Here is a 12510-nt window from a genome sequence, read left to right on the forward strand (position 1 = left end):
TGCCCAAATTCATTTGGCTTTTCTACTCAAATTAGAAAGTCCAATTTGAGTTAACTTTCCTTCTCCAAACACTTCTAAAGTTAAGGGATTACCTTATAGAGATGAAAGGTTGCTTAGTATGCAAAGCCACTCTTAATTTAGCAACTCTAAAACTTAGAAACCAATGTTCTAGAATTCCCAACAAAGAGGAAACTCTAAGTTTGGAAACTCCAAACTTAGGAAACGTCCAACAGGTAGGCCTCACCCAACAATACTCTTTCTTGTTGGAATGAAACCAACTAGATTGGAGGGAGAAGATGAGTTTCAATAGAAGAAGGTTGTTCTCTTGATACCAAACACACAAAGAAAGTAGCCCAAGTTGTTATACTACTCAAGACCTTTCAAATTTCACTAAAATGGCTTACATATGAAGAATATACATGCCCAAAATATAGCCTACATTCCAAATCCGAGATTAATAAGACTTAACTAATCTTAGCTTTCCTAAGTACCACTAACACACTAACATAGGAAAAGTAAATGTATTACATAATTCCAAAACAAAGAAACTAAGTCCCTAGGCCATTAAATCCCCCAAAGGAGATTTCCAATGCGGTCAAGCCAAGTCAAAATTGCAACTTGCAAGCTTCCAAAATAGTAGAGTTCCAAAACCATAGAAAATCCAAGAGCAAAGTGAATAGGTGGTCAAGTAGTCAAGCTTAGAATTCCAACATCTCTCTCTCTCTCTCTCTCTCTCTCTCTCTCTCTCAAATACCCCACTTTTGAAATTTCTGAATTTCTTAAGAGTATTTTTGTTAATTCACAGAGTTTAGATTGAATAATAGTGTGATTATTTGTCAATTCTCAAGAGTACTTTCTTAAGAGTATTTATAGTGTGATTAGAAGCCCTAATCCAGAGTTTAGAGTGAATTGACAAAAATACTCTTAAGAAATTCGGGGGTATTTTAGAGAGAGAGAGAGAGAGAGAGAGAGAGGACAATCGTTTTGGAGAGTTGGAGAAAACGAGAAACGAGGAAGAATTCTAGCGGAGAAAATCTTCTTCTAAAGGTATGTGATAGATTGAGTTCTAATTTTCATTGTTTTAATCTTTGAATTTCCCATAGAGAATCATCTTGTCCACAGGAATAAGGTTTTAGAAGATTTAGTATAGGGTTTGTGATTGAGAGATCGCCATCTAATGAGTTTTATTAAAAAATGGGTGGGAGATTTATGATTAAAATCACAAATAAGGATCAAATCTTGAGTTTCCCTTGAGAAAGATATGATTCATGGGAAAAGAACTATCAATGTTGAACTGAGCAAAGATTAGGGTTTTTCGGAGGGTTTTTTTTTCCAAAGACTTCAATGATCTTTTCATGTTCAAATAACCCTAATAAGGTAAGAAAATTAAAGAGAGATTAAGCGAGTCCATTTCCATGGAAAATAACTCAACCTGTACAGAACATGATATAACTTGCAAATCATATACAACAACACACTGTACTTGATCTAATCTTTTTCATCAGTAAAACATGCAAAAGATGCTTTAAAAGAAATAACAATACACAGGATTTCGAACATGGTTTTAAGAGTCCGTAAACATGGTTTAAAATATGAATCATATGCATAACGGTAAAGCATGGAGAAAAATCCAATATAAGAATACAAGTTACTTTCTCAATTAAAGATCAATATCCTCCCACAACCAAGTCTCTAAATTAATTTACCAAGTAGTGTCACCCTACAATTAGATCATATATATGTTAATGTTTGAATGCAAGCACAAGTCAATTGGGGCGAGTTCGTGCCCCAAAAGTCAAACGCAAGAATTCAAACCGCAATTGAACCACAACTGGTCAGCCGAGGGCCTCTTCGGCCGGCCGACCCTGTGGTTTTGGAAAATTTCAAAAACCCATCCAGTTGGGTTCGGTGTGCCGAATCCTCCTTTGGTCGACCAAACTCGCAATTCTAGGTTTTTCCTAGAATGCACGGTTCACATTCTTTATCCAGGGTTTTCGCCCCAAACCCTTTGTTTTCTTCAAGAAGATAACATCAAAGAATACCCTATGATTTTAATCCTTGATTCCCTTAAGACTTTCTTCTCGAACCGACAAAGCGGATTCACTGAAATCCTTGCAACCCAAGGATCCCTAAGAATCGAAGGCCTCACTAGAAACTCTCTGGACGATGGCCGACAATGAAAGATCACAAAAGTCACGATTTACTATCTGTAAATTGTTCCTTTATCCACTAATATGTTATTTTCCAACTTAGAATAGAGATAGATTAAGCTTCTTACCTCGGAGATCGATCATTCTTCCAAGCGCGAACCTCCTTCGTTAAGATACGATTTACAACTTTATAATTGTATTTATACCCTTAAATCCTATGTTTAATGTAAATTTACTGAAATAAGCCTAATTATTTCCAAAGTTACCAGATTGCCCTTAAGAAAAAATTGACGGAAACGTCCTCAGCTAGGGCGTTTCACATAAGATGAAGGAAAACACTTGTAAAGAAAATGGTGAAATTTGTTGGAAATTAATTCAAACGGTTAATTACCTTATGGGGCCCTCCCAAGTCAATTTGAGTCTATCGTTATCTTTTAGAAACAGAGAGTCTTATTTGTTTAGAGAATGGATTCATATAGGTTTTGTTTTATTCTTATCCTTCATGCAAAAGTTTGAGTCGGTGTTAGGTGTGGTAGAGTTAAAATAGGATTGTAAGCAAAAATAAAGAAAACAAAACAGTAGATACGTTTCATCCCCCTTTTTTTTGCTTCTTGTGCATGTGTGGGCATCACCGACACTCTTATGTGTACGAGGATGGAGGAAAGTTGGTAGATGAAGGGTCAGATAATTAAAACAAATTATCAGAGAGGAAGCTTTAGAACTGGAGTATAAATATGTGGCCATGCATCCAAGACATTATTGATAGCTTGAGATCTTCAAATTCCTAATCTTCTTTATGGCCACATCCCAATTTCTTACAGACGATGAAATATTAAGGAATGAATGCAAGGAACTAATCTCGTCCCTTCCAAGAGGGAATGGATGGTCCCTACCTTACATGTACCAATATCAAGGTTTCTGGTATTTTCTACGTTACTTGAAAGGAGCAGTGGCATTCCATCAACAGTTTCAACCCCACGACGACGATGCATTTCTGGTCACCAAGCCGAAATCCGGAACCACTTGGCTGAAGGCACTTGCTTTCGCGGTTGTGAACCGGACTCGTTACCTTCTCACTGACCACCCCTTGCTCAAAACTAGCCCCCATGACCTTGTCCCTCCTGTCATCTTGAAGTTATTTTCATATAACCAACTTTCTGAATTTGAGAGCCTTCCCTCCCCTAGGCTCTTGGCTACCCATATCCCTTACACGTTGTTACCGGAATCGGCAATACAGTCGAATTGTCGTGTAGTTTACTTGTGCCGGAATCCTAGAGATACCTTCATTTCAATGTGGACGTTCTCCAGCAAGCTTAGAGATGAGAGTCTAGGACCACTTTCTCTAGACGAGGCCTTTGAGCTGTTTTGCACTGGAGTTTCTTGCTTTGGTCCTTATTGGGATCATGTATTGGGGTACTAGAAGGCAAGCCTGGAAAGGCCTGAAAGGGTCTTGTTCTTGAAGTACGAGGAAATGAAACAAGAACCTATACTTCATTTGAAGCGCTTGGCTGAGTTCTTGGGGTATCCTTTCTCTCTAGAGGAGGAGAGAGAAGGGGTGGTGGAAGAAATATCCAAGCTATGCAGTTTTAAGAATTTGAGCAATTTGGAAGCAAACAAGATAGGAACCGTAGTGATTGGCATTGACAAAGTGATTGGCATTGACAAAAAGGTGTTCTTTAGGAAAGGGGAGGTTGGTGATTGGGCAAATCATTTGACCCCTTCAATGATTGAGCGTTTGGATCAGTTGGTGGAGCAAAAGTTTAATGGTTCTGGTCTCACTTTCCTCTATTAGTTATCTGGTCATCTTCCTATATAAGCTTTTCTTATCTTGTCTTTGTTTGATTTCCAATAACACTTAAGAAGCTTTTCTTATCTTGAGTTTGATTGTTTTCCAATAAATCCTTGTTTGGATTATGTGTTTGAGTAGTAAGAGAGCATGAAGAAATCAATGAACTACACATTATGTTCTATTTACGCTCATTTTTTTTTTTGAAAGAAGACAATTTTATTGATACTATGGAGATTACAATGGGGACCAGAGGTCCCAACTAGCAAAACATAGAATCAATTAAGGATGGCCAGGAGTATACTCCTAGACCAATTAAAACAAAAGAAGAAAATCTACTAATTCATTAATTACAGTAAGGACCACCCATCAATGCACTGCCACCCTGCCGAGTAACTAATTTACCTCCCCTACTATCTAGAAACACAGCCTAGAGAGTCTTCACCACTCCCCCAACATTCCAAAGCACTACCCCAAGGCCTTCAGCAGATCGAAACCAACGAAAAGTGCCATATTTGGGGGCTTCTCATGCAAGGCTTTCCTCAAAACAGACTTGTCATCACCATTTAGATAGTCATTTAGTTTGGTGATTTTGGCAAGCCATCAAAGCCAGGAGCGACTCAACCATACTACGCTGAGTCGGGGACTCTAGCAGATATACAACCCCAGAACATGGAATTAGGACATCCAGACGGTCGTTGATCGCCAAGCTTTTCTACACCATACGGCTACCCACCGCCTTAGTGTGGAATCGTTTATGTCTCCATCCAAAGCAAAATCCGATCCCCCAAATCCTGGTGTAATCCCAGAGCAAAATAAAGAGAGAGAGAGCTGGCTACTTAGGGAAATTGATCTTCCTGGCTCCTCAAGGGAGGCCATTCCTTCTTTGTTAAGGATCTTGTTTTCCAAACTAGATGGAGATGGCCTTTTAATAGCTAAATCATGGAGAATAGAGCCTTGAAACGTCCCCTCCTAGGGAGAAGAGCTAAGTCTGACAATACGCCTCCCTAGCTATCAAGAAATATAAAATACAAAACCTCCAACTACTTTTAATTGTCATAGTCTTTTCCTATCCCGAGAACCCCAGCTATAAAATTAGATATAGGTGGGGCCAGATCTAGGAGGCCAGGAATAGGACTTTAAGAGTCTAAACAATCTGCTAAATTTCTTCTTTACACCCGGTTTGGAGCCCAAGATAGAACTCATCTTATTCATAATGAGCTGATCTTGGGAACTTAAACCCCTGACTGAGAAGGTTGAATCTTTGTAAAAACCGCCAGGGGCGCGATTGACATAATTCTTCCTGACGTATGGAGCATGCTTCCGTCTGATGTGGAGAGTTGGTTTCTTGGGACTCACCAATGATCCTAAAATATCTTCGTGCCTCTGTTCCTGTCTCATTATACCTTTTTCTGAATTAGCTAATGGCTCCATCTCATCCTCCCAATGGGACCCAACGGTTCGCCAGGCAAAGGCCTTGGGGTCGTCGGAGGCTGATCCACGGCTAAGGAGGAACCTAATTTCTAGATGGCGCATTCAGGGGTTTCCTTCGAGAGCTCAACCCCAATGGGATAGACCTGGTCGTAGATTTTGAGCTTTACACCAGAGTTAGGGAAGAGCCATCGAGGGGCTAGGATCTTAGCCGAAACGAAGCTCATACAATTTTGATGGTTGACCTCCATCTTGGTTTCTACAACCTTGCCAAAAAGGCCCCCTAAAGCCTCCACCGTAGAAACAGCCCAAGCATGCAAAGTGATGCCACAAAAACAAATCCAAAGTGCCTCCTCTCCTTGAATAAAATCCTTTGTCCAAGGTGAGAGGGAGAGAAGATGGTTGTCCAAGGCCATAGATCCCTTAGCAATGATCTGTGAAGCTTGCAATTCTGAATCAAACATAAAAAGAACTTCATCATTTGCCAATAAAGACGGGCAATGTAACGATGGGAGTTCCCAGGATACTTGTGCCCACTTCCACAGCTCCTGCAAAGACTCATTATGGTTTTTCTTTTTCCCGATAAAAGAGGATCGGAGAGAACTTGATCGCACATCTAATTCCTGCCCTGGAATAGATAAAATTGGAATCGCAGAGTTTCTGTTGCGATGAATTTTGCCCGAAATCAGGCCACAGGCTATCTTCATCATCCTTAGGTTGCGCCCTAGGTCGAGGGATCCATTTTAATGATGATCTGGTCGAATGACACCAGCGACATTCAACTCGCCATTTATAGTTTAGGTATTGACAAGGAGAGCAAAACCATGCCCCAAGCCTTTTATCTTGGACATGAGTGGGTCTCCCTGGAGATACTCCTTTCCCACCCTAAGAAGGAGGAGGGGAGGAGATCAGTCTAGACTGTGGGCATCTTCTGCATCTAAACCGCCATCCAAAGTTGTGATAGCGACAATCCGCCAATCCTCTTCCCTGGAAATTTTCATCTCCCAGCTCCCCGCACCAACGTACATTTACCGATTTACATCTCATGAAACATACATTTTCTCTTTATTCTACTTTCCAACAATCCAAAGATAGAAATCATTGAGTATTCTAGACAATTCTTGAACATCACTACAAAAATATGATTAAGACATTTACAGCTCCCACGTAAATAAGAAGCAGTGCAGATCACATTATTTGGACCATATATAGTGAAGAAAAAGAATTGATCCGGTGCCCCATTTTTTCAGTGCATATATAAAGAATTGCTCGGTGCCTTCCATATATACTGGAAAAAAAGAATTGCTCCGGTGCCTTCGCTAATGAAAAAAAGTAAGGCGCTGTGTGGATCACATTATTTGGTGCATATGATTAAGACATTTGTCTGGTGCCTTCCATTTTTTCTAGGGTCTTCCTTTTTGTCGACCTGTGATTCTTCTTTCTCCTCTTTTGCCTCTTCCTCTTCCTCTTCCTCTTCCTCTTTTGAGTCGGTGCATAGAGTCGGTGGTGAGTTATGACTCACGTTCACATGAGTATGCCAAACCAATTGAGTTTGTGTAGTTGAAGCTTCAGATATATAGAACTAGACTATAAGTATGTGGCTATGCATCCAAGGTCTACAAGTTCAAATTAAGTTAAGTAAGTTAAGGACCAAGCATCAATGCTTATAAATTCAAATTAAGTTTTGAATGGTCTGGATTGCGTCACCGACACTCTTGTAAGATGTAACACATGAATGTTTATTGTGTCTACCAGGATGGAGGAAAGTTGGTAGAGAGTTGGTAGATGAAGGGTCAGATTAATTAAAACAAACTATCACAGAGGAAGCTTTAGAACTGGAGAATAAATATGTGGCTATGCATCCAAGCTTTGCAAATTCCCCTGTGGACATTATTGATATATAGCTTGAGATCTTCAGATTCCTAATCTTCTTTATGGCCACATCCCAATGGCTTAAAGACGATGAAATATTAAGGAATGAATGCAAGGAACTAATCCCGTCCCTTCCAAGAGGGAAAGCATGGTCCCTACCTTATTTGTACCAATATCAAGGTTTCTGGTATTTTCTACGTTACTTGAAAGGAGCAGTGGCATTCCATCAACAGTTTCAACCCCGCGACGATGATGTATTTCTGGTCACCAAGCCGAAATCCGGAACCACTTGGCTGAAGGCGCTTGCTTTCACGGTTGTGAACCGGTCTCGTTACCTTCTCACTGACCACCCCTTGCTCAAAACTAACCCCCATGACCTTGTCCCTTTTGTCATCTTGAAGTTCTTTTCATATAACCAACTTTCTGAATTTGAGAGCCTTCCCTCCCCTAGGCTCTTGGCTACCCATATCCCTTACACGTTGTTACCGGAATCGGCAATACATTCGAATTGTCGCACAGTTTACTTGTGCCGGAATCCTAGAGATACCTTCCTTTCAATGTGGGCGTTCTCGAGCAAGCTTAGAGATGAGAGTCTAGGACCACTTTCTCTAGACGAGGCCTTTGAGTTGTTTTGCACTGGAGTTTCTGGCTTTGGTCCTTATTGGGATCATGTATTGGGGTACTGGAAGGCAAGCCTGGAAAGGCCTGAAAGGGTCTTGTTCTTGAAGTACGAGGAAATGAAACAAGAACCTATACTTCATTTGAAGCGCTTGGCTGAGTTCTTGGGGTATCCTTTCTCTCTAGAGGAGGAGAGAGAAAGGGTGGTGGAAGAAATATCAAAGCTATGCAGTTTTAAGAATTTGAGCAATTTGGAAGCAAACAAGACAGGAACCGTAGTGATTGGCATGGACAAAAAGTTGTTCTTTAGGAAAGGGGAGGTTGGTGATTGGGCAAATCATTTGACCCCTTCAATGATAGAGCGTTTGGATCAGTTGATGGAGCAAAAGTTTAATGGTTCTGGTCTTACTTTCCTTTATTAGTTATCTGGTCATCTCCTTTATAAGCTTTTCTTATCTTGTTTTTGTTTGATTTCCACTAACACTTGAGAAGCTTTTCTTATCTTGATTTTGATTGTGTCCCAATAAATCCTTGTTTGGATTATGTGTTTGAGCAGTAAGAGAGCATGAAGAAATCAATGAACTACACGTTATGTTCTATTTTGGCTTCCCAAATCTCTAAGCTGCTATTCAGTTATTCTTTCTATTTACGCCCATTTTACATCTCATGAAACAGACATTTACTGTTTATTCTACTTTCCAACAATCCAAAGATAAAAATCATGATAGAAATCATTGTAGTATTCTAGACAATTCTTGAACATCACTGCAAAAATATGATTAAGACATTTACTGCTCCCACGTAAATAAGAAGCAGTGCAGATCACATTATTTGGTCCATATATAGTGAAGAAAAAGAATTGTTCCGGTGCCTTCCTTTTTTTTCAGTGAATATATAAAGAATTACTCGGTGCCTTTGATAATGAAAAAAAGGTAACGCGCTGTGTGTATCACATTATTTGGTGCCTATGATTAAGACATTTTTCTGGTGCCTTCCATTTTTTTTGGCGTCTTCCTTTTTGTCGACCTGTGATTCTTCTTTCTCCTCTTTTGCTTCTTCCTCTTCCTCTTCCTCTTCCTCTTTCTTTTCTTCTTGTCTCCCCTCATCTTCTTCACCCTCTTCAGAGTTGCAGTAATATGCTCGGCGAAGAGGGAAAAACAAAAGAAAAAAAGTGATGAAGAAGAGTGCGTTTTTATATTTTTATTGTGCGGTGCCAGAATGATGCTGAATTAAATATAAGCTCATCCACCTATCATTTCAGAAATAAAATGATTTTTTTTTTATAAATTTTTTTTTCCGGAAAATTCAAGTTATCGACAAAGCATTAAATGCTTATAAATTAAGACAAGATTTGCCTTCCCATATGATTGGGTAGTTGAAGTTTAATTGAGATATCTAGAACCGAAGTCTAAGTTTGTTGGTATGCATTCAAGGCACTCAAATACCATCGGGATCGAACATTAATAATAGCATGTGATCCTCAGACTCTGCAATCTGAGGTGTGCAGTAGTAGGGAGTCAAGGCTGATGACCTCACAGGTTTGGGAGCCTCCAAGTAATGGATTTTTCAAGCTAAATTTTGATGATTCAAGCTTATGAAATTCTAGGCAAGCAGGAGTTGGAGGTCTTCTAGGCCGTGTTTGGTTACGCAGCGCATAGACTCAGAGAGTAGTTGAATAAGTAGTTAACAGGGAGGATACTGCATTGGATTTTCTTGGAATTACCTCGGAGAATAGTGGCAAGTAGTGTTTGGTTTCATGGCAGACTCAGCGAATAGTAGAATACTTATGAGAGGTTATTACCAATATAGAGATGAGAGAGAGGGTCGAAGAGAGAAAGAGCACCATTCCCAAGAAACTTCAAGCAAAATCTACCTTTTTTGTGGAGTTAATTTGGTTTTGGTTTGTAAGTTATAAGGGGGGTGGGGGACAAGAACGTCATCTCAGCAGACATGCAATAATTATGCAAGAGAGTTCAATGCTATATTGTCAACTGATGCATGTGCATCTCGTCGGGCCCTTCTGATCAACGGTCGGAAATCTCTGATCAACGATCGGGTCATCAGGGTTTGTCAAATAGATGATAAGTGCCAAATCGGCAATTGGTCCATTGAAATGGCATCGTCGTGTCACCTATCATTTTGGGAAACTTCTAATTTCGGAAATTCTATTTTGGACACTATTCAAATTTAGCAAGTTCTGAAAATAGAAACCTCTTTCCAAACTTGGAACTATTTCCTATATTTGGAAAGGGTTTTGCTAACGAGAAAATACATTTATATTTGGAATGGGTTTTGTTAAGGAGCATTTAAAGCACCTATTTTCATGTACCCACACTTTTATCCTCAAAACACATTTATTATTAGAGAAGCGTTTCCCACAATTTCATTTCTATTACGAGAAAATAACAAGAATACCCCTATGTCATAAAAGATAATAGCCAAAGTACCTTAACCCATTTTCCATGAGATTGAAATATTTTATTATTTTATATGAGATAAGTTTATTTTTGTCATTTTCATGAGATAGTGTATTTTGTCATTTTTATGAGATAGTGTATTTTGTTCATACGATCGATGATCCTAACCTTCCAATCTATGAATTTTTTTTTTATTGTGGTGTCCATTTTAAACTTCCTCAAATCAAAGGGTTAAGATCATTCTATGGAGAAGATTTTACGGGCCCACACTGTCTACATTAGGGCCCAACAAATGAATGGTTGGATCACCCACGCAAACAATGTCGGCACACGTATTTTTTTCATTTGTTGGGGGTGTGCCTAGAAAATATTTTTCAATCCTAACCCCGATCTATGTAGTTTTTTTATATTGCTGTGTCCATTGTAAACCTTCTCAAATCAAAGGGTTAAGATCATTCTATGGAGAAGATTTTATTAGAGAATAAAATTAGATCTGAATTAGAGAATAAAATCCGGGCCCAACAAAATGAATGGTTGGATCACCAAAAAATGCGGCCACCAATATTTTTTTCGGGTTGCACGTAAGTGCAGAGCCGTCCACCAAGATAAGTCTTTTTTATTATTTTCTATGAGATATACGTGTATTGGTCATTTTTTATGAGTGAGTAATACTTTGATCATTTTCTATGAGATAGGGTCTTTTTATTTTCCATGATATATGAGTTTTTTTTTTAAGAGATAGGTGTATTTAACACTTTCTATGAGATATTAGTATTTTTGTCATTTTTCATGAGATTTAAGTAGGGATATTTTCGTTATCTTTTATGAGATAAGGGTATTCTTGTTATTTTGTCATGGTAGGGGTATTTTTGTAAAACCAAACCCAAGCCTCTTTGTTGAAATTGTAATTATGGAAATAAAATCTCGACTACAATCGTTGCTCCAGTAATAAATGTGTTTGAGGATATATGCGTGGGGGTGCATGAAAATAGGTGCTTTAAATGCTCCTTAACGAGTGCCCTCAAACCCATTTGGAAATACCCATTTGCCTCTTCAGTATTTGTAATTTCCATTTGGCTAGGGTTCTAATTTAGGAATTTCCTAATTAGAAAATTAGCAATTTAACTCTTTCTATCAACAACCTACCTTTAAGGAAACACTATTGCCATTTGTGATTCCTTATGAGTCTAGTTAGGTAGCCAGTCCTAGAAAAGATAGGATATGGAAAGTGTATCTCTTCTACAGAGCATTTTTCCTTACTCTTCAACTGTAAGAAGGCAAGTGAGAATTAGAATTTTCCACCTGTTACTTGCCCAACATATAAAAGCCAATCATCTTGCTGTCCATTAAATTGTGCACATGGAAGAAGGCTTGAGTTTTGGGTACGTTATTTCTCATATGGAAATAAGTTTCCAATGGTGACTTTCTTACATGGTTTGGAGCATTGTTGTCATGCCCCGAACAGTATTCTTAGGCCGGTGCCTGTAACAGCCGCCGCAATGTCCGTAGAATTACCCCCACGAACACACAAGGCTCAACTTCTAACAATTCACAAATTTACTCATAGTAGAATCGCTTTAAAAGGGTACACCTTTCAAAGCATTTACTAACTAGTGCGGAAGCTAAATTTAGTTAATTGAAATAATATAACATCTCGAATAAAAAAGTCATAATAAGTCTTCTAAATACATCAACATCAAATCACCTCACCATGCTAATTACTGAACTAGAGAATAAAAAGCTGAAGTAAAATCTCTCGATCAAGGATGCGGCAAATCTCCACTGCTCAGCGAACCTACTGGTGATCCTCAAGGTCTGAAAAACGGTAGTCAACAGTAATGAGGACTACGGCCCAGCTAGTAAACCATAACCGAAACACACACACACACACACATATATATAAGAGAAAAATGGTTTCTACGCTCAAGCGCAGATAAGCTTCTCAGCGCTCGAGCAAAGAAACAAGGGGGGCATTGTGTGTGTGTGTGCGCCGGGGGGGGGGGGGGGGGGGGGTGATCCAAACCATTCATTTGGGAGGCCTCATCATGGATGGGGGGTCTACCAAAATCAGCTCAATTGGATCACAATAGGGTGTCCATTTGTGGGGGGAAAATGGACAGATAGTGTTTGTCCACAAATCCGTCCATTTTAGGCCCCACAAATGTATTAAAGATTTTTCAAAATCAAGTGTTTTTGGTCAAAACAATTTTTGGAAAATATTTTTTTTAAGTGTGTT

At 39.1% G+C, this 12510-nt stretch overlaps 1 protein-coding gene and 2 pseudogenes across 2 annotated transcripts; all 3 read left to right on the forward strand.

Moving 5' to 3' along the window:
* Nucleotides 1–991: 991 nt before the first annotated feature.
* LOC143851402 (cytosolic sulfotransferase 15 pseudogene) lies at nucleotides 992–8456 on the forward strand (annotated as a pseudogene). Its single transcript, XR_013236315.1, has 2 exons — nucleotides 992–1047; nucleotides 7123–8456. The product of XR_013236315.1 is annotated as a cytosolic sulfotransferase 15 pseudogene (transcript).
* LOC143850118 (cytosolic sulfotransferase 15 pseudogene) lies at nucleotides 3049–3570 on the forward strand (annotated as a pseudogene).
* On the forward strand, nucleotides 3622–3942 carry LOC143850119 (cytosolic sulfotransferase 11-like). Its single transcript, XM_077359419.1, has one exon. It carries the CDS (start codon nucleotides 3622–3624, stop codon nucleotides 3940–3942), a length of 321 nt encoding a protein of 106 aa, XP_077215534.1.
* Nucleotides 8457–12510: the final 4054 nt, after the last annotated feature.

The sequence above is a fragment of the Tasmannia lanceolata genome, unplaced genomic scaffold (assembly GCF_043159265.1).
Source record: "Tasmannia lanceolata isolate RefF3 unplaced genomic scaffold, GAP_Taslan_0.1 ptg000018l, whole genome shotgun sequence".
NCBI classification, from domain to species: Eukaryota; Viridiplantae; Streptophyta; class Magnoliopsida; order Canellales; family Winteraceae; genus Tasmannia; species Tasmannia lanceolata.